The sequence below is a fragment of the Myxine glutinosa genome, chromosome 7, assembly GCF_964187855.1.
Source record: "Myxine glutinosa chromosome 7, kmMyxGlut1.1, whole genome shotgun sequence".
NCBI classification, from domain to species: domain Eukaryota; kingdom Metazoa; phylum Chordata; class Myxini; order Myxiniformes; family Myxinidae; genus Myxine; species Myxine glutinosa.
The window spans coordinates 79868767-79896677 of NC_136267.1; the positions used below are offsets into that span (position 1 = coordinate 79868767).

Sequence of the window (27911 nt, forward strand, 5' to 3'; positions counted from 1 at the left end):
GGAGCATGAGGAGAGGGGAAGGCAGCATGAGAGGGGAAGGCAGCATGAGAGAGGAAGGCAGCATGAGGAGAGGGGAAGGCAGCATGAGGAGAGGGGAGGGGAAGGCAGCATGAGGAGAGGGGAAGGCAGCATGAGGAGAGGGGAAGGCAGCATGAGGAGAGGGGAAGGCAGCATGAGGAGAGGGGAAGGCAGCATGAGGAGAGGGGAAGGCAGCATGAGGAGAGGGCTTCAATATTCATTGGGTGTGGTGAGGTTGAGTGCGAAGTAGTCCAGAGGTTGTTGCCAGGTCTCAGTGAGACAGAGAAAGTCCAGTTTATTTTCCAGGATGTAGTCGTTCAGGATGAGGCATGTGTTGTTGAGGGACCGGGTATTGAACAGGGTGAGGTTGATGTTGTTTTGTACGGTGGGTATGAATTCAGGTGATTTGGCCAGGGTTCGCAGACAGGAGGTGCGATTGTGTGCGTTGTTGTGACCAGGTGCACTGGGACGATGAGTGGGAGTGCGCTGAGCCGACCAGAGGATGGGGATGGAGTGACCTGATTGTAAATAAACAAACTTACGACCGGAGCCACGGTGAATGTACCTGGGTCGACGCAGGAGTCCATTGGATTTGATTGCAGAGATGCATGATGGGGTGGAGTGGGTATTAAGCAGAAGAAGCCTTGTGGCGGAGTACTGCAGAGCCATGCCAGCAGGAGCGAAGAGATGAGCACAAGGCCACGGTTGAGGAGGCGAAACAATGGCCACAACCCACGGGAGCGGGCCCGAGGAAACAACGAAGGAGCCGAGCAGGTGAAGCTAGGAGCAGAGCCGGGACCATGCAGAGGGCAGACAGGAGCGAAGAGACGAGCACGAGGCCAAGGTTGAGGAGGCAAAGCAGCAAATGCAGCGGCAAACGACCGCCGCCGCTAATCAAGATCACGGCGGCAAACCGCCATCACCACCGCTGCAAACAATGGGCACAACCCACGGGAGCGGGCCCGAGGAAACAGCGAAGGAGCCGAGCAGGTGAAGCTAGGAGCAGAGCCGGGACCATGCAGAGGGCAGACTCAATGGCCAAAAATCCGCCACGACCACCAGAAAAGCAAGATACGGACAATGGTCCAGTCAGAGAAGCGGCGAGCAAGCGACGCCAGCGTCCTCTCCGGACCGGACCGCATGTACCCGGTGTTCCCCTTGTACAGTGTGTGCCCAGTGTTCCCATTGTACGTGTACCCAGTGTTCCCATTGTACAGTGTGTACCAAGTGTTTCCGTTGTACAGTGACGTGTGTATCCGGTGTTCCCTTTGTACAGTGTGTACCCAGTGTTCCCGTTGTACTTGTACCTAGTGTTCCCATTGCACTGTGTGTACCCAGTGTTCCCGTTGTACAGTGTGTACCCAGTGTTCCCCTTGTGCAGTGTGTACCCGGTGTTCCCATTGTACAGTATGTACCCGTTGTACAGTGTGTACCCGGTGTTCCCATTGTACAGTATGTACCCGATGCTCCCGTTGTACAGTGTGTACCCAGTGTTCCCCTTGTACAGTGTGTACCCAGTGTTCCCATTATACCGTGGGTACCCAGGGTCCGTGCCTGCACCCCACGCCTTGCTCATACTGCGGCTGCAGTAATTGTAATACTTCCTTCCGTGTAAGTTCGGCTTCATCAGGATGAACATTACCGATAGTCAGGGCCCTTAGGGATATTTTGGTTCAAATTCTTCCAAAAGCATCAAATTTGGCGCAGATGTTGCCCATGCCATACTCTTTCGATTTTTGACGGGCGCCAAGGGCGGTATGATCCGGGGACCATACCGGTCCATCCCGCCATGTCACCTGACCTATGACGTCATAATTAGGATATGCATCCAATCACATGGCATACTATAAGTGGTCAAAGTTCAAAATGAATCGATCGAAAAATGAAGGCAGGGATCCATTTTTAAGGTTTTCATAAAATCCAATATGGCCGCCAGGTCACATGACCTATGACGTCATATTTATGACATGTATACAATAATGTATACACGAACCCGGATCATGATCGCACAAAAATTAAACACAAGGATATGGCATACAGTTCATAAAACATCAAAATTCGTACCTTTGAAGGAACTGCGCTCCAACGTGAGTCGAAAGAATTGACGCGACCAAAGACGGAATTCGGCCGAGTTGCTTTATTGAAACAAAACAGCTCAGGTATTCTGACAAGCCCGTTTTTCGGGCAGCAATATATATACACATTTATGTCGGGAAGTTTGCCTGGCAAAAGCTATACCGGGCATGCCCGGGTATCAAGGGCGAGCTTTGGAAAGGCGAGTCTGGACCTGCCCGGGCGTGTTTGGCCGCGGCCTGGCAAGTCGAGGCTGGGCGTGCCCGGGCGCTCTGGGCGAGCACTCGAAAGGCGATAGCGGGCATGCCCGGACACTCTGGGCGAGCCCTGGAAAGGCGATAGCGGGCATGCCCGGACGCTCTGGGCGAGCCCTGGAAAGGCGATAGCGGGCATGCCCGGACGCTCTGGGCGAGCCCTGGAAAGGCGATAGCGGGCATGCCCGGACGCTCTGGGCGAGCCCTGGAAAGGCGAGAGCGGGCATGCCCGGGAAAGACGAGACCGGGCGTGCCCGGGAGGTTCGGGCGTGCCCGGGAACAGTGAGTCCGGGCATGCCCGGGAGAGGCGCGTCTGGCCGTGTTCTGGCCGGTGCAAGGCGATTATGTACATCCAGCGGTAACCGCTACACACGCCCCTCCAGAATCGACCTGCACCGGCAGGGTCAATTTAAGGGGGGTCCGGATGACCCGGCCGAAGCGACCCCTGGAGGGTCGTGGGGAGGGGTCTGACGTGGTGGTGGGTGGTCGAGCGGGGGGAACTGTGGATGGGGGGCGGCCTCGCCGCGGAGGAAGGGCCAACCGTGGTGGTTGGTCGACGTCCATGTGCGCCAGTTTGAGGCGGTCCACAGAAATCCGGTCCGGCCGGCCGCCGAAGTCGACGATGAAAGACTTGTCGCCCCGTCGCAGGACCCGGAAGGGCCCGTCGTACGGCGGCCGGAGTGGCCCCCGGTGCGCGTCATGACGCACAAAGACGTACTCCGCTGTGTGAAGCGCCGGGGGGACGTAGGACTGGGAGCCACCGTGGCGGGACGTCGGCACGGGGGCAAATCGTCGGGCGGCCTCCTGGAGGTCCGAGCGCTGGCGAGCGGCGGACCAGGGACTGGTAGCGTCAGGCACGAATTCGCCCGGGACGCGGAGTGGCTGGCCGTAGACGAGCTCGGCGGCGGACGCCTGGAGGTCTTCCTTGGGGGCCGTGCGAAGGCCCAAAAGGACCCACGGCAGCCGGTCGGCCCAACCGTCGTCCTGAAGGCCGGCCATGAGTGCGGCCTTCATGGAGCGGTGAAACCGCTCGCACAACCCATTGGCTTGGGGGTGGTAGGCCGTGGTGCGGTGCAGCGTGACCCCCAATGAACGGGCGACCGCGCCCCAAAGCTCAGACGCGAACTGTGGGCCGCGGTCGGACGAGATGTCCGCTGGTGCGCCGAAGCGCGCGACCCAGGTGGCGATGAACGCCTGCGCCACGTCGGCGGTGGTGGTGGAGGTGAGGGGCACGGCCTCCGGCCACCTGGTGGTCCTGTCCACCATGGTGAGCAGGTGGGTGAACCCCCGCGAGGGGGGCAGGGGACCCACCAGGTCCACGTGGATGTGGTCGAAACGCCGTTCAGGCACAGCGAAAGGTGCCAGCGGGGCCTGGGTGTGGCGGTGGACCTTGGCTCGCTGGCAGGCCGTGCAGGCGTTGGCCCAGTCGCGGATGTTTCGTCGAAGGCCGTGCCAGACGAAACGCGCCGACACCAGCTTCTGAGAAGCTTTCCGGCCTGGGTGAGAAAGGCCGTGGATGGAGGCGAAGATGCGGCGCTGCCAGGAAACGGGCACGATGGGGCGAGGCTGGCCCTGGGAGACGTCGCAGAGCAGGACGGTGCCCGCGAAGGGGATGTCGGCCAGGCGGAGGCCCGTGTCCGCCACGCGGAGTGCCTGCACCGAGGCGTCGGTGGTCTGGTCGGCCGCCATGAGCGTGAAGTCCACGCCGAGGTGGACCGCGTTCGTGCTGGCCCGCGAAAGGCAGTCGGCCACGGCGTTGTCTTTGCCGGCGACGTGCTGGATGTCCGTGGTGAACTCCGACACGGCGGAGAGGTGGCGCTGCTGGCGGGCCGACCACGGCTCCGTGACCTTAGCCATTGCGTAGACCAACGGCTTGTGGTCGACGAAAGCCGTGAACGGGCGGCCCTCCAGGAGGTGTCGGAAATGGCGAAAGGCCAGGAATAGCCCGAGCAGCTCGCGGTCGAACGTGCTGTAGTTTAACTCGTTCGGCCGGAGTTGCCGGCTGAAAAAAGCGAGTGGCTGCCAAACCCCGTCCACCCATTGCTCATGGACGGCGCCCACCGCGTAGTTGGAGGCGTCCGTAGTGAGGGCGATGGGCGCGTTGAGCACCGGGTGAGCCAGCAGCGTTGCGTCGGCGAGGGCCCGTTTGGCACTGGCGAAGGCCGCGTCCATGGCCGCGGACCAAACAATGTCATGCTTGGCCGGCTTGCCCCGGAGGGCCTCGTAAAGGAGCCGCATGAGCTGAGCAGCGCGGGGCACGAATCGGTGATAAAAATTCACCATGCCGAGGAACTCTTGGAGGGCCTTGATGGAACGGGGACGCGGGAACGTGGTGATGGCCTCGACCTTGGTCGGCAGCGGCACGGCCCCGGTCTTGGTGATGCGGTGGCCCAAAAAGTCAACGGTCGTCGCGCCGAAGTGGCATTTGACCGGGTTGACAATTAAGCCGTGCTCGCTGAGGCGACCGAACAGTGTTCGGAGGTGGAGGAGGTGCTCGGCGCGGGACATGCTGGCGACGAGGATGTCGTCCAGATAGACGAAAAGAAACGGCAGGTCGCGCAGCACGCCGTCCATCAAGCGCTGGAACGCCTGGGCCGCGTTCTTGAGGCCAAACGGCATCCGCAAAAATTCGAACAGGCCGAATGGCGTGATGACGGCCGTCTTCGGGACGTCAGCCGCCCGGACAGGTACCTGGTGGTAGCCCCGTATCAGGTCAATTTTCGAAAAGATGACCCGTCCCGCCAAACGGGCGGAAAAGTCTTGAATATGCGGGATCGGGTACCTGTCGGGGGTGGTAGCGTCATTGAGACGGCGGTAGTCGCCACACGGGCGCCATCCACCCCCCGGCTTTGGCACGATGTGCAGTGGCGAGGCCCACGCGCTATTGGAGCGCCGCACGATGCCGAGGTGCTCCAACGCGTCGAATTCGGCCTTTGCCACGGCGAGCTTGGCTGGGTCGAGGCGGCGGGCCCTGGCGTAGACCGGCGGGCCCGTAGTGGGTATGTGGTGCTCGATCCCGTGCCGCACCGTGACGGCCGAAAACGTCAGCCGCGTGAGGGCCGGGAATTCCATGAGCAGGCGAGCGAACTCGTTCGTTGCCGGGAGGGCGCACGCCAGTTCGGTCGGCGCGGAGCTGCTCATTGTGCACGCCAGGGAGCTGAAGGTCTCGGCGTGGACAAGGCGACGTCGTTTGACGTCGACCAGCAGCCCGTGCGCGCAGAGGAAGTCGGCGCCCAGCAAAGCCACGGGGACGCTGGCGGTAACAAAAGTCCATTGAAAGCGCTGGCTGCCGAAGCAGAGGGTGACGACGCGTGGGCCGAAAGTGCGTATGGCCGAGCCATTAGCAGCGACCAAAGAGGGGCCGCAAACTGCGTCCAGCCTGTCCTGCTCGGAGGCAGGTATGACGCTCAGTTGGGCGCCGGTGTCGCACAGGAAACGCCGTCCAGACGCTTTGTCCCGAATAAACAGCAAGTTGCCCGAGTGGCCGGCGCTCATGGCTGGGAATGAACGCTCTGGGCGTTCCGTTTCCCGACCCGGCCGTTTCCCGACCTGCCGAAAGTGCACGGGGGCCGGCACGTCCGAGCCTTGTGTCCGAACCTGGCGTGGTAATAACACCACGCCCGGTCAGGTGGAGGCCCCGGCCGTCGTGTCGGAAGCGGGCGGTGCGGCGTGGCGGCCGCCAGTTGCACCGGCAGTTCGGCCTCCAACCGCGCAGGGCGCTTGGGCGTCGTGGGCGTCGCCTCGGACGGCGGCGGGCTCCAGGTAACCGCGCCGATGTGCTGGCCCGCCGAGGAGATCTTATCGGCTTCCCTGGCGAGGGCGCGGGAATCCGTGATCAACGTGCCAGCCAGGGCGAGGCGTACCGGGTTAGGCAGCTGACGGAGGAACAGCTCCCGGAACAGGAATGCCGGAGAGTGCTCGCCGAGCAACGAGAGCATATAGTCCATGCGCTCGGACGGGCGCGTGTCGCCGAGCTCGGGCAGGTCAAGCAGGCGCCGTGCGCGTGCTGCCGGTGAGAGGGCGAAAGCGCCGAGGAGGAGCGTCTTCAGCGCGTCGTATTTGTCAGCAGCCGGCGGGTGCTGGAGGAGGCTCAAGGCGCGGGCCGCGGTGGCGGGACCGAGCGCCGCCACAACATGGTGGAAGCGGGTGTCGTCCACGGTGATGCCTCGCAGGGCGAACTGGGAGTCCGCCTGGGCGAACCAAACAGCCGCGTGAGCCTCCCAGAAGGTAGGCAGTTTAAGCGTCACTGCCGTATCCATGTCGGTAGGTCACCAATGAAGGAACTGCGCTCCAACGCGAGTCGAAAGAATTGACGCGACCAAAGACGGAATTCGTCCGAGTTGCTTTATTGAAACAAAACAGCTCAGGTATTCTGACAAGCCCGTTTTTCGGGCAACAATATATATACACATTTATGTCGGGAAGTTTGCCCGGCAAAAGCTATACCGGGCATGCCCGGGTATCAAGGGCGAGCCTTGGAAAGGCGAGTCTGTACCTGCCCGGGCGTGTTTGGCTGCGGCCTGGCAAGTCGAGGCTGGGCGTGCCCGGGCGCTCTGGGCGAGCCCTGGAAAGGCGATAGCGGGCATGCCCGGACGCTCTGGGCGAGCCCTGGAAAGGCGATAGCGGGCATGCCCGGACGCTCTGGGCGAGCCCTGGAAAGGCGAGAGCGGGCATGCCCGGGAAAGACGAGACCGGGCGTGCCCGGGAGGTTCGGGCGTGCCCGGGAACAGTGAGTCCGGGCATGCCCGGGAGAGGCGCGTCTGGCCGTGTTCTGGCCGGTGCAAGGCGATTATGTACATCCAGCGGTAACCGCTACACCTTTGTAATTAGACTGATGAACTGCCTATGCCTGAAAATTAGGAAATAGACATGTAAATATTTCCTCTAATTGTCAAAAATAAGGTCAGAGTTCGATTACCCAACCCAGAAACATAAAATGGTGAACCTCGCGTAAATCTTGACAAAAAACTCAAAAACCGACATGTTTGACTCAAAAATGACCTTTAAGATGACCTTAAGGGTTGACCTTGACCTCGAATCATCAAAATAACATCAAAATTGGATTCCTCGACCTCGAAAACCCCTGAAAAGTGGTATCATACATGATTCCAACCCTTTTGGTTATTTAACTGATTTTCCTCTAATCCGGGTGGCGGCCATTTAGTATTTCGCCAATATGGGGCCCCCGGGGGGGGGGGGGCGCCCGTCTTGGCGCCCGTCAAAAATCGAAAGAGTATGGCATGGGCAACATCTGGGCCAAATTTGGTGCTTTTGGAAAAATTTGAACCAAACGGCCCCAAAATATCCCTAAGGGCCCTGACTACGAAGGATTTATTAACCGTACTGTCGTAGTATCGCCCATTACGATCCAAAACAGCTGAGTATCGAATCCAGGACTACATGACGTCATAAACGTCACACAGTTAAATACAGCACAGTATAGTTCATGTGAAAAAACAAATATATAAACGCATTGTATTAACTATTTGATCACCAATCTCAAAAGACCGCTAGAGGGCGAAGTAGACCGCATAATAAGCTCTCTCTCTCTCCAACTTAATTTTCCTGGTGACGCCAAAAGGTAAACCGCAGACCTGTTTCCCGTCCTCGCACCAAAGGAAAAAACGAATGGTTCTGATGACGTTGCAGGAAAAGCGACGCGTCACGAGTTTTACGTCACGCAACATCGGCGCGTTGTTACATCAGATCCTCGAGGAACGGGAGGGAAAATAAATAAATAAATAAATGCCTTCCCGCCTTCGGGAAACCCCCTCGGTACCGCGGAAGGCGCTCATTGGTCAAGCGCCGGAGTCACGAGCCCAAGGCGCTGCAGCCGGCAGGTACTTGTACAACAAGCGCTTTGGACGTGTGTGTCCTGAACCTTGTCCGGCTTGTCCGTGAATACCATGACAGCTTTTCCCGTCGTTGTGAAGTCGGTGTTGTACCACCATGTTTTCTTGCGGGTGAGTGTGTGATTCACGTTGCCATGCTGTGTCATCGTCGCACAGTGAGTGTTCGTAATACGTTATTCCCGCGGATTCAGCACGTGAATCGTTATATGGGTTTAATATATGATCAAATGACCAGTATGTGACCTCTCGAAATGAGTTAACTTGTATGACCAAAATCACAGGTACCTACGTGACCTCCCAGAATACGTGCTTTGGGAACTTTCTCAATGTGGGTAGGGTCACTTGTTGGGTCCTCGGCTGGGTTGGGTGTGGCACAGGCATGATGGGCCGATCGACCTCCTGTGTTGAGATTTCATTGTACTGTAATTTTCCGGTTTTGTTCTTGAACATGATTCCTCCATAAGAAGGGTGAGGGTCCCCCTGAATTTTCGCAGGAAATGGCTTGATGTCGTCATCCGGGGGTTTCCCCGTCTTATGAAATCTGCTCACCGTGAATTGGAATCCTCAATGAGTTGAACTCCTGACCTGGAGCTCGAGTCACGTGTGCTCCATGGGTCACCTGTTGATTCAGATTCTCATGTGGACCTGCTCCCAAGTGCAGCACAGTTGAATGAGCGTCACCAATATGCCTTCTGCACGGTGTGCAACGAGGTCATTTGTGTATTCCCTGCAGAGCTGAGTCCATGCTGAGCCAATTGGAGCTCATGCGGAGTTGTAACACCTGCATCTCCTATATCATAGACATGGAGTATGGGTCCTCACTCTGGACTAAGCGTGGTGTTGGCTTTACGGTTAAGGTGGCTGGCTTGAGATGTTATAGGGTCTTGAGTTTGAGTCACTGGCATGACGTTTAATTAACACTGGGTGGGTTGACTCAGCCTGGCATTCCTCCGAGGTCGGCAAAATGAGTATCAGCTGACTGGTCAATGGTCATGGGAGGCATTGCATCAGCAGCACAGCCGAGCTTCCAGAAAATGAAGCAGGCAGGTAGCCACAGGTTGCATATGAACCACCACCACCACTCTAGGCTGCTGTAGATGCTTTTCATCTCTTGCTCCCCTGGAGGAAATTGAGTCTTTTCCTGAGTCAACTCTCAATTTTATATTGATTTACAATTGCCTTCTCATCCCTCTCATCGACCCATCCTCCCGCAGCCCACCTAGGTCACATACATTCTTCCAGAAACCCACACCTGGCTATCCTCTAAATTCAGAAGTTGGATGCTCACCTCAATTCCTCTATCCCTCTATTCTCTAGTCTGTGGAACAGACCCCATGTGTCGGTTATGTCTTGCCCCTTCCTCTGGTCTTTCAAGAATTATACAGGGTGTTTTTAAAGTCCCTATCTATTTAGTTACCCATCATTTCTCTGTAATAGATAGAGACGTTATAAACACCCTGTACTTATTTCAACTCTTGTTTTTTCAAGTTACCCATCCCTGCTCTCGACTCTCACTGGCCTCCTCTCTCACCCACCCCCCACTTTACCACTTTAATGCCTCTTTCCTTTACACATCACATTCAATCATTTGAGGTATTTTGTCTTCTTCATCCCATTTGATCCTCCTGCCATGCGAACCTGTTATCCCCTGTTGTATAACTCCCTATGAGCCTGGATTTCCAAGTTTGGAATCCATCACCGCTTATGATATTAAATCCTTCCTCTTCTCCAATGGCTTGATCTCGGCTCATTAATTTAGGTTCAGAACAGGTCATTCTACTCTGGACATGCTGCTTCTGCTGTCTCAACAATGGATGGAGGTCCTCAATGCCAAAGAGGAAATGAGAGCTGTCTCCCTTGACATATCACGTGCCTTCGATACGGTCTGCCACCCCGCTCTGCTCACCAAACTCTCCTCCTATGGTATCCATGGAAATCTCCACGCATGGCTTGCGGGCGGACTTCCTCTCCTGTCGTAGTCAACATGTGGCTCTAAATGGATTTCTCTCATCTGCTCTTCCTGTCCAGGCTGGAGTTCCTCAAGACATTGCTCTTGGCCCTCTCTGAAGAAGGCCCTCCTCTTGCCTCTTGGCCTCTTGGCCCTCAAGACTCTGAATATCCAAAATACCCCGAAGACCCTGAAGACCAAATGGACCCCAAACACCTCGAAGACCCAAAATACCCTGAAGACTGTTAAAGACCCAAAATACCATAAAGACCCAAAATACCCTTAGACTATAAAGACAAAGACTAAAAAAGACAAAGACTTAGACAAAGACTAAAAAGACCCTGAAGATCCAATTGACCCCAAACACCCCAAATACCCAAAATACCCAGAAGACCCCAAGGATCCAAATGACCCAAACAATCCCAAGGACCCAAATGACCCAGAGTACCCAAAATACCCCAAGGACCTAGAAGACCCCAAGGACTCCGAAGACCCAAAATACCCCAAAGGCACAAAATACCCTGAAGACCCAATGGGCCACACACCCAAAATACCCTGAAGATACTGAAGATCGTTAAAGACCCAAAAGACCACAAAGACTCTAAAGACCCCGAAGACCTTTAAATACCCCGAAGACCGAAAATATCGAAAATACCCAGAAGACCGAAAAGATCCCAAAGACCCCAAAATACCCCAAGACCCAAAATATCCGAAAGACCATTAAAGACCAGGAAGACCCAGAAAACTCCGAAGACCAAAACGACCCAGTAGACCAAAAAGACCCCGAAGACCCAAAATACCCCATAAACCCTTAAAGACCTGAAAGACCCCAAATACCCAAACAATCCAAAAGACCAAAAAGACCCTGGAGCCCCTTAGATACCCTGAGGACCCAGTGGACCCCTAAATTACCCCAAAGACACAAAATACCACGAAGACCCTTAAATACCCCAAAGATCCAGATTGAGGATCCAAAATACTCAAATGACTCAAAAGACATGGAGGACCCAAAAGACTCAAATGACCCAAAAGACACCGATCAACCAGAAGACCCAAAAGACGCAAAAGCCACAAAAGATGCTGAAGACGCTGAAGACACTGAAGACCCCAAGGACCCAGAGGACACAAAAGACCCCAAGGACACAAAAGACCCCAAGGACTCCGAAGACCCAAAATAGAGTAATTATGCCTTTTGCATTGGAATTGTAGACAGTGGCTTGCAAACTGAGCCTCAAGGTCGGTGTACAGAAGCGGTATTTTTTAAATCACAATAAATACAAGGCACAGGGAGGTGAAATTTGCTGCACGTGATGTGCAATGCACACAGAGTAAAACGAGTGTTCATTTACGTCTGTAGGATGTCTCACAAATAAAGATGATATAAGCACCCCTGACACTTGGCCCATAATTCAGACTTTGGCATGCTCACTAGGGTGGTCCAAAAAACATCGATCTCTCCGATTTTGATGCTCTACTGGATTATTGTTAGAAATGGTCTAAAACATTCACCCACCAAATATTTTCGCTCAATTCCATCTAAAAACTCATACACACTTCAATTGAAATATGGCGTTTTTCACCAAATTTGGCTAAATGAGAACAATCCAATAGCAACCTAGGTGGAAAAAGTACATGCACTTTAGTACAAAAAGTACAAAAAGTACATGTACTAAGCCATTTTGTGGTTCATGACTTTTTGCATGCGCATTGCGCCTGTGAGTGTGAAATCATCATGGTCGAAACATGTTTGACAATGCTTGAAACATGTTTGAAACATGTTCATACATGTCTGACTCATGTTTCGACCATGAGGACTTCACAGGGGTATGTACCATCAATGACATTATTTAGGGAAAAAATATTTCTAAAGTCTTTGTAAGCCTCTCAACATGGACGATTTTCATTAAAATTGACCAAAATGACAAATTTATATGTTGAGTGTGTATGAGTTTATAGATGACTCAGATGTAAAATATTTTTTGGGTGAATGATTTAGACCATTTCTAACAATAATCCAATAGAGCATCAAAATCCAGATAAAAAAGTGATTTTTTTGCATTTTTGGACCACCCTAATGCTCACATGGCTGTACCGTGTACCGTCAAAAACTGTTCTAACTCGTCATTTTTACGGGCTTTATACTGGTAATTATATATTAACCATGTGCTATACCTGGGAGAAATCAATGCTTTGTTGAATAGATTACAGCAGGTGTCTGGGTTTGGCCCTTATCTTGTCATGTTTGCACAAACAGGGAAGAAATCAAATGTATGGGTATTGTGGAGGAAGACACAAGCAGAGAGGCAGCTGATGGAACAGATGGTTTGGGGGGCAACAGTGAGTGGAAGATGACCGAGTTACTTTTCCCTCAGCATGAGACTACGTGGCTTCAGCCTGCAACTTCACCATCACATGGTAAATGCTCGACCTTTGTCCCACTTTTATCCAGTGTATTAGCCGTTTTTCCAGGCAATCATTTCACAGGCTTCTGTCCTCCTCTTTGTGGGATTTTAACTTGTTGACATGATTGCATCTTTCTTTCCAAACACCATTCCTCATATTCCCTTTTTTTATTTTTGCTAGAAAATATATAGATTTTTAAAAATTGCATCCTTGGTCGGAGGAAGTGGTTCAGTTTGGTATTTTAAATATGAAATAGGCAAAGTCTAGAAACGAATGAAACCCATGAGAATTACCTTTTAGAACCCCTTAGAATGACCTTTTCAAACCCTTTAGAAGTACCCTTTAGAATCCTTTAGAAATACCCTCTAGAACCCTTTAAAATTACCCTTTAAAATCCTTTAGAATTACTCTTTAGAATCCTTTAGAATTACCCATTACAATTACCCCTTTAATCCACGAGCAGAAGTACCCGGCGTTGCTGGGCGGGGGAGGGGAGGAGGGGGGGATTGGGTTGGGGAGTGGAAGGGGAGGGGGAGGGTGGGAAGGGGAGGGGAGGCAGAGGGGGGAGGGGAAAGGGGGAAGGAGGGGAGGGAAGGGGGACAGGGGGGGTGGGGGAAGGGAGGGGAGGGGGGAGGCAGGAGAGGAAGGGGGGTCATATATATATATGCTGGTGGGTGAATGTGGTGTTCATCACGTTTCTGAGTTAACTGTGATGCCGATCGAGAAGAAGAAGAAGCCATTCTACAAACTTCATACACTTCCAGAATTGTTTGATTTATTTGTATTCAAATGTCTGGTGATTGTTTTGTATGTATTTATGCGAATGTGTACTTGTATATAACTGTCATTAATTTTAAAAGGCTTAGGCACTATCGAGCGATTTTTTTTTAACTCCAAAAAACGATCTTTTTTTCAAATTTTGTTTTGCCTAAAACACTCCCAGGCACTCACTTATGAACCTCTGAAAGTTTGACGAAGATCCGTTCAGGCATCTCTGAGAAAAATGGCAACACACCGACACAGACAGACACACACACAGACAGACATCTCTCTTATATAGTAGAGATTAGAATTACCCTTTAGAACCTTTTTAAATTACCCTTTAGAACCTATTACAATTACCCTTTAGAATTACCCTCTATAACCCATTGGAATTACCCTATAAAATTACCCTCTAGAACATTCTAAAATTACCCTTTATATCCTTGAGAATTAAACATGGTGGGCAGAAAGGTTCTTCTTCTTCGTTTACAGACGGACGGACATAGCCAAATATTGAAGAGGCTTCACTGCTTAAAAATTGGTAATGAAAGTACCAGCCTGTGAAAAAGGCAGTTGACATGATAGACGGGAAACTAATGACGTAATGTACTGACGAGGGATGATGGGGTAAGCAAAGAGACACAAGGAAGCAGGTGGTTGAACAACATGGGAGAGGGAGGAAGGAAGGTAGCAATAGTGGGGATGGGTTGGGAGGAGTTGGGTACAGTCCAATCTCTGGATGACATATCTGAGTGACTCGTAAACCCGTGCCTCATCCACCATCGTGTCATATAGCGTTATCTATCTCCGTGCCTTTAATCACCATTGCCATCTCAATCCTGATGCCGGTCTTCATATCTCCGCCCTTTGAATGCTTAAATCCAGCCTGTTTTGTACTGTGTGGGACTATATTGGCACACTTGCTTACGTCAGTACTCACCCCCAACATGATCTTCACACCTGGGTTTCCCCACAACCGCTCCAGGTCCTCCCACCCCTGCTCGGCGACCCCCGATTACGTGTCCATCCACCGCATGGCCCTGGCCTTCCTTGCTTTCTCCAAGCACTACCCCCTCCTTAGCCTGGTGTTGGTGTAATTAAGGTGGCTGGCTTATGATCTTTGGGTCTTGAGTTCAAGCCCCTGTCAGGTCTTTGAATTAACAGGTTGTTGGGATTAATTAATTAACCAGGTGGGTTGACTCAGCCTGTCATCCTTCCAATGTCGGTGAAATGAGTACCAGCATGCTAGTAACTGGGGCATTGCATCAGCGGCACAACTGCATCCCCAATAAATGATGCAGACAAGCAGTCACAGATTGCATACTAATAAATAAATAACCCCCTCCTTGCTTCCTTCACTCCCTGACCCCTCCTTGCTTCTTTAACACCCCACATCCTCTTTGCTTTTTCTGCACATTGGTCCTCCTTTGCTTCCCCTGCACCCTGCCCCTCTCCTCTCTCCCTCCCCATATTTTCTCCCCATGAGTCCCAGCTCCTCTCTTCTCCCCCTTCGTCATAGCCCCTCTTCTTTCCCTGCGTGCCGGCATCTCTTCTCCTCCTGCCTCCCGGTACCTCTCTTCTCCACATGCGTCCGAGCATCTTTTTGGCCTCTCTTCTTCCCCTGCTTCTCCTCCTGAAGCAGGGGAAGCCTGCCCCTCTCTTCTTCCCAGCCACTTTCCGCTTCTCCAGTGTCCTGCCTCTTCGTGCTTACCCAGCACCCCGCCCATTTTCTGCTTCTTCAGCTTCCCACCCACATTCTGATTCCCCAGCATCCGGCCCCGTTCCTGCTTCCCCAGCATCCTCCTCCTTCCATACTCACCCAATGTCCCATTCCACATCATCCCACCTCTCCATCTCCACACTCCTGTACGCCCTTTCCTCCCACCCTTCCCAGCCAACAGCACCTCCTCCCTAATGCCTAAATAAATCGACCTCCAACATCTGAGGTCTGCGCTCTAATTTGACAGAGTTCTGAATCCAAGCCTCCATTGGTAAACCTCACATTATCTGCCAAACAGATTCCAATTATTCGGTGCCTCTCCCAGGGTGTTGTAGTTTCTGATTCAACAGGCCTGAACCCCAATCCTGTGGCGTAGTTGCAGTTTTATGTCACTAGTGGGCCCGTTGGTCATTTTGCATCATCTGAGTCTTTTGGGTCCTCAGGGACTTTTTATTCCTTGGGGTCTTTTGGGTCCTTGGGGACCTCCGGGACCATTGGGTCATCAAGGACTCTTTGGGTCCTTGGGGACTTTGGGTCTTTTGGGTCATCTGGGTATTTTTGATCCTTAGGGACTTTTGGGCCTTATTGGTTTTTTGGGTCATCTGGGTCTTTTTGGTCCTCAGGGACTTTTGGGTCATCTGAGTTTTTTGGGGTCTTCTGGGTCTTTTTGGTCCTCCAGGACTTTTGGGTCATCTGGGTATTTTGGGTCATCTGGGTCTTTTTGGTCCTCAGGGACTTTTGGGTCATCTGGGTATTTTGGGTCCTTGGGGCTTTTGTGGGTCTTTTGGGTCCTTGGGGTCTTTTGGGACCTTTGGGTCATCAAGGACTTTTTGGTCATCTGGGTCTTTTTGGTCCTCAGGGACTTTTGGGTTTTCAGGCAATTTTGGGTCATCTGGGTATTTTTGGTCTTAAGGGTGTAGTACTGGTGAAAAATTGAGAAAACTACATAGGTACCTTTGAGAGGCCTTTACACAAAAGCAAAGTCAAGTTAATATCTAATTTTCAGTTTTTCTTGAAAGATATAATCTTGGCTTTAGCTCAGACCAGTTTCAACGCTTCTTTGTCATATTACATGCATATAATTTGCATAAATTAGACCGTCAATAAAAAACAAGGAAAAACAAAGAACACATTTCTACTTCTATCTTCTATGTCACCTATCATTCTTTTCACACAAAACTTGGTACATGTATTATACATGTGTTACTCTACTACCTGATGAGAGGATTTTGTGAAATTATGTCAAATGTTCACTAATTAGCTAATTATGCCAATTACCAGATAAAACTTGGTTGTCCTTCAATAAATCCACAATGGCTACTCCTATAAACAAAAGCCGTCATCATTTTAAAGGAAGTGATATTCTGAATATCCTGTCCAAATTTCAGCCCAAAAGAATGATGCAAATTAAAGTTATAACAAATTTCATGCAAAATATTATATTGAATTGAATTGAAATTAGAATTTTTCAATAATTAGGGGTACTTCTATGACCGCACTCTATGACCTCTAATAGCATGATTCTTGTTTATAAGACGATAAGGAAACTGTTCAGCTAATAATAATAAATAAATAAAAATCACCTGTTCACCAGTACTACACCCTTAAGGGACTTTTGGGTCATCCAGGTCTTTTGGGGACTTTGGGTATTTTGCGTCCTCGGGAACTTTTTGGTCATCTGGGTTTTTTGGGGTCTTTTTGTTCTTTGGGGACTTTTGGGTAATCTGGGTCTTTTGGTCCTCGGGCACTTTTGGGTCATCTCAGTCTTTTGGGTCCTGGTGGACTTTTGGGTCATCAAGAACGTTTTGGGTCCTTGGGCAGTTTTTGGTCCTTGGGGACATATGGGTGATTTGGGTCCTTGGGGACTTTTGCGTCATCTGGGTGTTTTGGGTGTTTTGGATCCTCAGGGACTTTTGGGTCATCAAGGACTTTTTGGGTCCTTGGGGACTTTGGGTCTTTTGGGTCATTAAGGACTTTTTGGTCATGTGGGTCTTTTGGGTCCTCGGGGTCTTTTGGGTCCTTTGGGTCTTTTGGGTCATCAAGGACTTTTTGGTCATCTGGGTCTTTTGGGTCCTCAGGGTCTTTTGGGTCCTCTGGACCTTTGGGTCATCAAGGACTTTTGTGTCATCTGGGTCTTTGGGAATTCTTGGGTCTTTTGGGTCCTTGGGGACTTTTGGGTCTCATCCATTTATGGATCATCCATTTATAGTAGAAGAAGCTCCATTTCCCACTGTCCGTTTACTGCGCTTCCATGGGCCTCACCTAATCAGTGAAGTGTCCGACCCACCTGTGTTTCTCCCAATGGCACGTCCTCCCTTCTCGACTTAGTAATGACGAATTTTCCTACAAATGTCCCCTGTTCCTCTTCTGCTCCAATTGGTTCATCTGATCATGTGCTTATGAGATGAGAGTCAACATCTCTCTGGCTATTGTCGAGAGCTTTCTCAGCACCATAGAATCTGTCAGCTCACGCAAGCTAACTAGAAAGTACTCAAGCTGCCTTCTCATGTTAAGACGAGTCTTTAATTTCCACCTCACCTGATATTAATACTGTCTGAGAATCCTTCCACACAAGCTTGCTTTCTCTTATGTACAGATTTATACCATCTTTTCTGCAGTTATCATTCCGATCCTGTCGCCCCTGGTACACACAATGCTGTGTTGAGACAGTTGCCTTCAAACAACTAGCTTTCTCTTCCTGGAAGGTAAATCCAACCAGGATGATTTCACAAAGCTCGGAACAAGTGTGTGTCCACTATGAAGAAAGCCAAAAAAAACAACATCTGGCCAACCTCAAGGCTGAACTCTCAACCCTGTTTCCTTATTCAAAGACTTGGTGGCACCTTGTCAAGTCTGTTTCTGGTGTGTGCTCCCCCTCTATCCCTTCCCTCGAGTCTAATGGCACCACAGCTGACACTGCTCATAAGAATGCCTCGATTCAGTGTTTGCTTCCAAATCTTGTGTACCCAACCCCTACACTTACCTTACACTCTCATACACAACTGCTCCTGGATAATGTGTCTTTCCCGCTTGAGAAGGGGTAGAAGTTTCTCGAAAATCTTGACTCGGATTCTGCAACAGGCATCAGTGTATGTTCTAAAAACTGCTCTGCTGCTCTTACTCATCCTCTTTCTGCTCTGTCCACTCACTCATTATCTCTGGGTCAGTTTCTGGTTGCCTAGAAGTTAGCTAACATCACTGCAATACACAAACATCGTGTAAAAATGGATCTTCTTAACTACAGGTCTATGAGCTTCATTCAAATTATAAGCAAGGTCATCAAATCTATCATTGGAATTGACATCAAGTTTTCTCCAACGCCCTGATCTCAGATCAACAGTTCAGTTTCGGACCCAGTCATTCTTCATTGGGCATGCTGCTTCTACTCTCCCAATGGATGGAAACCCTGAATCTCAGACATGAGATCAGGGCTATCTCTCTGGACATACCTCAATCACTTGATACAGTCTGGCACACCGTTTGATCTCCAACCTCTCTGATTATGGCATCCAACGCCACCTCCTCTCATGGATCACTGAATTCCTCCACTCCCATATTCAGTGTGTAGTTCTTAATGGGATCCTCTCATATCCTCTCTGTCAAGGCTGGCATGTCCCAAGGCAGTGTTTTGGGCTAAGTTTTGTTCCTTATCTTCAAGAATGATTTTCTGATTCCCAGGGAAATGATGCCCACCTCTTTGCTGATGATTCCACCCTCTGCTGTATCATTTCTCATCCTTCGGAAAGGATGTCTCTTCCATCTCTACAAAACCTCATAGAATTGGGAGCTGGTCCAACACTTGTAGTTTGTCTTTCAACCATACTCATCCTGTCTCTCTGAAAGGACCGTCTGGCAAACCATCCCATGTACTTCCTAAACAAACCACTTGAAGAGGTTATGTCAGTCAAACTTTTGGGCCTTAACACGAGCCATGATCTTTCCTGGAAAGACCATATTTACAAGACGACCCCCAAAGCCAGCCACCAACTGGGCATCCATTGTCATGTGTTACGTGGTCCTCCCGGTGACTACCTGGTCTCGGTGACCCCCGGACCGTGAGAGGAACTCCGCCAGAAAGATCTATTATTTATACGCTTTCGTAACGCAATCCATATGAATTCCAGTCAATAAGAAACCCCCACACCAAGGATCCAGAGTAATCAATAATATATTCCCCCAAGGAATCAACAATCAACAACCATCAACAATCCACAATCAACAATCAATCACCAATGTGATTACGATGGCCATCTTATATATGTGTGTGTCCCCTTTCCCCACTCCCGACCCCTTGGGTACTCACGACCCCTTTTGTCTCTGTCCCTCACAATGTCTCTGGGCCCCTCCTGACCAAGATGATGGTCGGCTTCTCCGCACACGGGCGGTTGAACGGACCCTTCCTGACGTGCTTTCCCCGGGCACGTCCCGTACCGGGAACAACGGCTGCAGCGCGCACCTCCTGGCCAAGCAAAGCGGGTAATGTAAAGCAGGCAAAGCAACACGCGGCTTGCCCAGCGCGCGCGGCCCAAGGTGCGACCCGTACGCGGCCTTGTAGACGGCGAGGCGAACTGTGCCAGCTGCTTGGTTCCATGCACGAACCCACAGTGACTTGACGTGTCAAAGGGTAGTTACACGTCCCGGTAACTCCTCTCGCCAGACGGGCTTTGAAACGCCGATTCTCTTACGTTGCTCAATCGATAGCGCTCGCCTCCGAGCTCGGCCAGGAAGAAGAAGAATCGTCGCGTCTCCAGGACCTCGTGTCTTTTCTTCTTCCATTTCCGGTCTCCTTTTCCTCAGAAGGGCTCCTGACCCTTTAATCACAACAACCTTTAATCGACTACACATTGATAAGCAAAGCCCGGAATAGTAATTCACATACATTCACATAAATATATGTAACACTCCCCCCCTTCAAGAAAGAAAGTTGGAACCCAGCGAAAACTTTCTTTGCCGGCCAACTTGGATAAACAAACCAGATAACTCACCCCACCCCCCCCCCCCCAACTCATCAGTTCCCCCCGGGCACAGTCATCACTTAAAAATAAAGCAACAAAATTTCACACGATCCCCTAGATTAATTCCCTCTGGACCAAGCGTCAACCACTTCTAGTTTCTCTTGAATGACGGTTAAGAGGTGGTGACCAAAGCCCCCAAATTTAAACCTCTCGATAGCACTTTTTCGGGAGGCCCAGCGGAATATTCCCTACATGGACGCCTTAAGGAATGTGGAGTTCACGGTTAGTCCGGGGAGCAAAGTTCATTACATGGACGCCTTTTCAAGAACGTGGAGTTCACGGTTAGTCCGTGCAGGAAAGTTCACTACCTGGACGCCTTTAAGAACGTGGCGTTCACGGTTAGTCCGTGTAGGAGCCCCGGCTCGGCGGCTCCCCCGTATATAGTGCTTCAACTTCTCCAGACTCCTAACCGTTACGGTGGGACCCCTTGTCCCAGCCGTTACCTGACTGGCGGTCTCTTTCTCGGCCAGTGCTCTGACATTCATTCTTTCGGGAGGTGCCGTAACTCTGGGAGCCTCCATAGTAATATCGGCTGCTGCCAACCCCAAAACTACTGCCAAGTTGTCCTCTTCTGTAGACCTCTCGACGCCTACGAAAGGCCTTCCCTACTGTTATGGTCCGACCCTCCAAATCCTTACCATTCCAATTCTTCTCTGCCTCCCTGGCGTCTCTTGTGCTTGCAAACGTGACAAAGCCGAACCCTCTTGACCGTTGCGTTTCCCTGTCTTTTACCACCCGCACTTCCACCAGCGGCCCATATCTGTTGAAGACAGAGGTCAGAACTTCTTCCTCTATGTTGAAGTTCAGTCCCCCTACAAATAACTTGGAACTTTTGTCGCCATCCCGAGCTGGTGGGGTGTTATTTTCCCTGCTGTGCTCTTTACCAACCCTCGGGTTACCATAAATTTGCCCCCCGGCCAAATCATTCCCGATAATCACAGATACTCCCTCTACAGGAAGCGTGGCTTGTAAACCGACGGTGACTGGTCCTGACACCAAATCGGATTCCAAATGGATGACATGAAGTGGGGCACTAACACAGCCACCGATTCCTTGTAACCGAACACTATCACCAGTTGCGGTACTCTTTGACAATGGCAAAATGCCTTCAAGCATTAAGGATTGATGGGCTCCTGTGTCCCTCAAAACCCTAACCGGTCTTGGGTTAGTCAAGTCTCCCTTGAGTGAGACCAACCCCTCATAAATAAATGGTTGGTAACTCTTCTGTGGGCGATTTCTTACGTTTGCCATCGCATTCGGAGTTGTACTAGTCGGACTCCGCTCTGGGTCTTCCCTTTTCATGAGGTAACAACTGGACATCAAGTGTCCAGGTTTCTTGCAAAAAGCGCAAGTAGGCCCGGAGGAAAAACTCGTGGTCTGCCTCGGCCCCCCCCCCCCCCCCCCCGAAAAATAAGTTTGTCTTGGGCCCGCAGCCCTCTGATTTCGAACAGGTGGGGTATCCGCGTTGTCCCCATAATCCTCTCGAGGCCGCCGCCATGTATTGTCGTTCTCCGCACCTGCTGTTCCCCACCTCCCCTGCGGAGATCTAGGTGAGGAGTTAGGTTCGTGGACCCCTATCCGGTGTGTTAAGGCATAATCATCTGCCAGGGTGGCTGCGTCCCACAACTTCGGTACTTTCTTTTCCTGCAGGTACACTTTGATGTCCTCGTGGACACACTGTTGAAATTCCTCCACCAGGATCAAGTCACGCAATGTTTCGAAGTCTTTCCCGACTCCTTTTGACTCACACCACCGATCAAACATGTTTTCTTTCACTCTGGCAAACTCCACATGGGTCTCACTCTCCCTCTTCCTGGCATTGCTGAATTTTTGCCGGTAAGCTCCCGGAACCAACTCATAGGCTTTGAGGATGTGCTTCTTCAATACCTCATAATCTGCACATTGGTCCATTGGTAGCGCCGAATAAATCTCTTGAGCTTTTCCCACCAGCACACTTTGCACTAGTATGGTCCAGGCCTCCTCCGGCCAGTTTAACTGTCAAGCCACTTTCTCAAAGTGTGGAAAAAATTTAGCGACTTCCTTTTCACTGAAGGGTGGAACCAGCCTCACATGTCTGCCCACATCCCAGGTGTTCTGGCTCGGTGTTGACCCCGTCAGCAAGGGTGGTACCTCTCCCCGTTCTCTCATTAACTCCAGCTCCTTGAATTTAATTTCTTGCTGAAGCTCCATGTCACGTTCCTTTAATTCCCTTTCCGCTTTTCTCTCCTCTGCTTCGAGGTCCCTTGCAGCTCTCCTCTCCTCTGCTTTTCTCCCTTCTAACCTTTCCTGGAGTTCTCGTTCCACTCTCCTTTCCTCTGCTTGTTTCTCTTCTCTCCTCTCTTCTGCTTTCCTTTCTTCTTCTGCTCTTTCCTTTTCTGCTTTCCTTTCTTCTTCTGCTCTTTCCTTTTCTGCTTTCCTTTCTTCTTCTGCTAACCTTTCCTGGAGTTCTCGTTCCACTCTCCTTTCCTCTGCTTGTTTCTCTTCTCTCCTCTCTTCTGCTTTCCTTTCTTCTTCTGCTCTTTCCTTTTCTGCTTTCCTTTCTTCTTCTGCTCTTTCCTTTTCTGCTTTCCTTTCTTCTTCTTTAATCCGTTCCTGGCTCCGTAATTGCAACTCCAGTTTCCGGAGCTCAACGTCTTCTGGTTCTTCGGGTAGCCACTGCCAGGCTAACTCGTCCCATGTTCCTAATCCCACCATAGACTGTATCACCGTGGTCTGCAACTCTACCTTCCTCAAATTAGTTCGGACCTCCAAGTTAAAATGTTTGGCCAATTTCAAGAGGTCCGCTTTTAGTAACGCTCGGAACTGTGCCTCACTAGGTGTTACCGCAAAGTTCTGTGCAACAAACGCCATGGTGACTATCGTTAACACCTGTTAACCTTCACCCAAGACTTTACCACAATTTCTAAAAAATTTACCAATTAATAATTAATTAATACATTTTAATGAATAAAAACTATTATTTTATTATGTTATACAATTTTAAATCCCGGACGTAGACCCAATTGCGAATCCACAAATTTGGACGAGCCCCCAATTCTGTTACGTGGTCCTCCCGGTGACTACCTGGTCTCGGTGACCCCCGGACCGTGAGAGGAACTCCGTCAGAAAGATCTATTATTTATACGTTTTCGTAACGCAATCCATATGAATTCCAGTCAACAAGAAACCCCCACACCAAGGATCCAGAGTAATCAATAATATATTCCCCCAAGGAATCAACAATCATCAACAATCATCAACAATCCACAATCAACAATCATTCACCAATGTGATTACGATGGCCATCTTATATATGTGTGTGTCCCCTTTCCCCACTCCCGACCCCTTGGGTACTCACGACCCCTTTTGTCTCTGTCCCTCACAATGTCTCTGGGCCCCTCCTGACCAAGATGATGGTCGGCTTCTCCGCACACGGGCGGTTGAACGGACCCTTCCTGACGTGCTTTCCCCGGGCACGTCCCGTACCGGGAACAACGGCTGCAGCGCGCACCTCCTGGCCAAGCAAAGCGGGTAATGTAAAGCAGGCAAAGCAACACGCGGCTTGCCCAGCGCGCGCGGCCCAAGGTGCGACCCGTACGCGGCCTTGTAGACGGCAAGGCGAACTGTGCCAGCTGCTTGGTTCCGTGCACGAACCCACAGTGACTTGACGTGTCAAAGGGTAGTTACACGTCCCGGTAACTCCTCTCGCCAGACGGGCTTTTAAACGCCGATTCTCTTACGTTGCTCAATCGATAGCGCTCGCCTCCGAGCTCGGCCAGGAAGAAGAAGAATCGTCGCGTCTCCAGGACCTCGTGTCTTTTCTTCTTCCGTTTCCGGTCTCCTTTTTCTCAGAAGGGCTCCTGACCCTTTAATCACAACAACCTTTAATCGACTACACATTGATAAGCAAAGCCCGGAATAGTAATTCACATACATTCACATAAATATGTAACACATGCAAGTTCTACTCTTGGCTAATCTAAACCTTTCACAACCTTCAAGACTTTAATTTTCAGCTTGATGAAGTACTACTCTCCTGTTTGGGCTGGCACCTCTGCCCCTCAGTGCCATTCTTGATGCCCCGGAAAGGAAGGCCCTCAAAATCATCGAGATCTCTCCCAACGAAGCTGAGTATCTAGGCTTTTTACAATCGCATTGCATACAGGTTGGTGCATCTGCATTCTACTGCCTCCTCTATGATCTTGCACCCTCTGTCCTCTTGGCTCTGCCCCTCACAGATTTATGGCAGGGTGTACATGGTCTGCCAGTAACCCTCTTCTTCTTAAACTCCCAAAATCCAGACTCATTGCTCACCTCCTCTCATTTGTTCCTCATTTGTTCCACCTGTTTCCACAGAAGTCATTTCCAACTTCACCAGTCTAGTCAGTCCTGTTCGTACACCCAGGCCTTCAAAACAGCTGTTTTCCCACTACTTCAAGTTGTTCCCCATATATAGTCATCTCTTCTACCCCAAATCATCCCATTACCAAGCACTCCCTTTTTCCAGGTTATTGTGATCCCCCCCCCCCCCCCCCCCCCAATAAGATGACTATATATGTCATCAATAAGATGAACATGTATGTTAAACATTTTGCATCAATCCATTCAGTGCTTTTAGAGAAGAGGTTTTTAAAGTTTTTCATTAAATCCAAAATATGGCAGCTAAAAAAGGTCAAAGTTCAAAAAAAGAATTTGTCAAGCACTAGTTTACATAGGTGTCTATAATCAGTTAAAGTTTCGTAGAGCTAATTATAACGGTTTTCTCAGAAAAGTCTCCAGAACATTTACTTGGAATAATAAAAATATAAATCTTAAAAAGAACAATAGGTTTCCAGTGGGAACCTCAATGGAAGCACGAAATAGGGGTACAGAATGAGAGGGATGGCATGAGCTGGTGATGAGCTGTCATCCTGAATCCCTGGAGCGAGTGGCAATATCGCAAATCACTAAATCACTTGGGGAGTGGCGATATTATTTTGTAATATCATTAATATTATGCTATCATCATTAGTGTTGTTATTACCCTCGTCAGAGGAGAGGGTATTGCATTTGAGTCTGTTTGTTTGTTTGTCCGCACAGAATAAATATGATTTTCTCTGCAACCGTTTGTCCGATTGACAGGAAATTTTCACCGTAGGTGCACCTCCACCTGTAGAATTGTTTCTACAGGTGGAGTTGCACCTACCAGTTCCACCCGCCATGTTATAGACAGAGCATCGCTTGAGCTGAAGCAATTTCTTGGCTAAGGGTTACATTCTCGGACAGGCCACTACTCTGATGCAGGATACTCGACTAAGTGTGCAGGAATTTGGAATTTGGCCAGGGTGTCTGTGCTAGCTCGCTTCCTCTTCACGAAGCACACCGTGGGAACTTGAGCATCCAACAACTAATGCTGTTAGATGGGATATCTGCATGACGGCACTCACATTGACACCTCACGTTACCTACGAAACACCAGGATGACAGTTTATAGCTGGACCGAGAATCAAACCCAAGCTAGACAGCTCAGAGGTGAGTGTACGTACCTCGAGGTTATCCTGCCAATCTGTCGAGAGTATGGGCCTTCATTATTAATATGGCCTGCTAATACCTGTTAACTCAACGAATACTTTCACAAATACTTTGCTGTTGGACTCTTTTAAAACTCATTTTTGCATTGATTAGCATGATGATTTTACTCGGTTGGTTGTAATTATTGTTCTGATCTTGGATGATCATAATCCAAATGCAGCATTACCTTTTTGTGCCCACAGAATTGTACTCGATGGCACAAGAAGCCAATCTTGATTCTGCCGACGTGGAATGGATGATGGAGCAGGTGTTTGAAATTGTCAATTCTTGGTCTTTTGTGGTAAAGGCTGACGTTTTCTCACACAGTGCTTCTACCTATTGCCGCTGTAGCACTCCTGAGAAGGTGCATCGTCAAGGTGATGGCCAGTGCTGCCCACACTCATTGGTAATATCTCCCGATCCCTCGTCGGAGTCTACGCGCATGCCTGCCGTGTCACCCAAGTGTGACCCCGGCAATGCATTGCTGCAAACCAATGGTACGACATCAAGAAGAGTGAAGAGTCGAGTAAAACCACGTTGCAGACAGCTGCAAGAGGCATTGCAAGCGGAAGCAGATGCATTGGAGAAAAAGAATGCTCAGCTGAGAGAGCGGGCATCAAAGCTTGAAAAAGATTTAGCAGATGCAAGACAGCGTTTACTGCAGGCTCTGGTTGGCACTTGAGCTTTATAGCAGTGATTATATGATTGGTGTAGATAGTACGTAAGGGTGCTGGACGATGGGAGAGGGATCGATATTGGTATATATCCTACTATTAATTTGCAACTAGTGACTGGCTTTGCCACCAATACATTTTTTATTACAGACCCTAGGCATCAACAAGCTACATACCTATATCGAAGTAATGGTTTCAAATGGAGCACCTGGCTGCCATTAGAGCATTGAAATTGCATCAAATGTGGCAATAAATGCGAATTGCTGCTCCCTGCTTGCTGGCTCGATGACAGCCCAAGTCGAAATTCCCATAGAAACCAGAAGGATATTTCCATGGGTGTCTTGGAAAACACCGTTTCTATTGGTTTCTCCAGGAACCAGTGGAGTTTCCAGTAGAAACCGAACCAGAAATGGTTGAAATTAACACAGAAACCATTAGATGCACCTGGTCTGAAACCCATAGAAACCAATAGGAACCTTTAAGTTCAACTGGTCCTGCAGAAACCATTAGAGTTAACTGGTCTGAAAACCCATAGACCAAACAGAATACTTTAATTATATTTTGTTATAAACAAACGCAAAACACACAGTTCCATATTGAATTGAGTTATAGCCATGTTCTTTATAACAGGGTTTCCCTGTAGAGTCTTTGTTGTATATGCGAATGCAAGGTGCTTGCCATCCAGGAACCAGATAGCTCAAATGGCAAACAGCTGGAGCTTTTCACCAGAGGACCTGGGTTCAATTACCAGCTTGGGAATGTACGTTTCCCACATATGCCAATTTGTTATTTTCAATCCTATTCATTCATATGTTGGCATTATATTGGTCTCCTCCTGGTCCCATTGGCCTACTTGTTTTTATTTGTATTTTCTACTGGTCCACTATTTCTACATCTCCGAAACTAGTAGATCCTTTTTCATGGGAGTTTGTCCTCTGGGTTTTCTATGGGATTTTCGATATGGGAAAAGGTGCCATTTGTATTTTGCCAATCCCATCCCTCCCTACCCCATTTAGAATCCCATGCTGGCGCAGGCAACTTACTAGTATTTTTTAAATGAAGAGTTGCGACAAAAAGAAAAGCTAAGGTTTGTGTTCATTAATTAGTCACAAGTCTCTCGTTAGAACTTTTTACCTTCGTGATCCATATTGTGTGAGCAGAAAAATATTGTAGTAATTTCCTCTAATGACACATTTATTTAATGTTTTCAGTTCATTAAACATTATTTAATTATTTTGTCAATCATATGCTACTTTAGACCAATGTGTTGCTTTCATGGTTCCCACATATTTTGGTTTGCAGCACTCTTATCTGATTGGTTCATCGACCGTCAGAATTGTTTCAAGGTAAATATTGAGCGTTTGTGCTTGGTGTGTTTATTTGCCATGTTTAATGGAAAGCTTCAACCGATATGGCTGCTGTAAGCATTGATCGTGGAGGTTTGTCAACATAGCAGGTTAATTCTGCCTGTAGCATGCTTGCCGCTACACATCTGCTCCTGTTTTCAATCTCTGATGGAGCCAATAATGAATTAAAATGCAAATCCAGGTATGAGGAGTGGAGTGTTCCTTGGAAGTGGTAAAAGATTTGAGGCAGAGCTCTGCATTGGGGTTCAGCTCTTGCCAAAATGGAGGAGGGGAGGTCGGTATGGAGAGATAACAAA

General features: G+C 49.8%; 1 protein-coding gene across 1 annotated transcript; it reads left to right on the plus strand.

The window, feature by feature from the left end:
• Positions 1-8145: 8145 nt before the first annotated feature.
• On the plus strand, positions 8146-27799 carry LOC137431347 (uncharacterized). Its single transcript, XM_068122577.2, has 3 exons — positions 8146-8308; positions 12400-12560; positions 25778-27799. Exons 1-3 carry the CDS (start codon positions 8295-8297, stop codon positions 26254-26256), a joined length of 654 nt encoding a protein of 217 aa, XP_067978678.2. The 5' UTR covers positions 8146-8294; the 3' UTR covers positions 26257-27799.
• Positions 27800-27911: the final 112 nt, after the last annotated feature.

Bases quoted from the DNA above. Each gene is read 5' to 3' on its own strand.
- LOC137431347 (XM_068122577.2), top strand. The intron at 12,561-25,777 runs GTAAATGCTCGA...TTGTGCCCACAG, and splicing joins TGCAACTTCACCATCACATG to AATTGTACTCGATGGCACAA.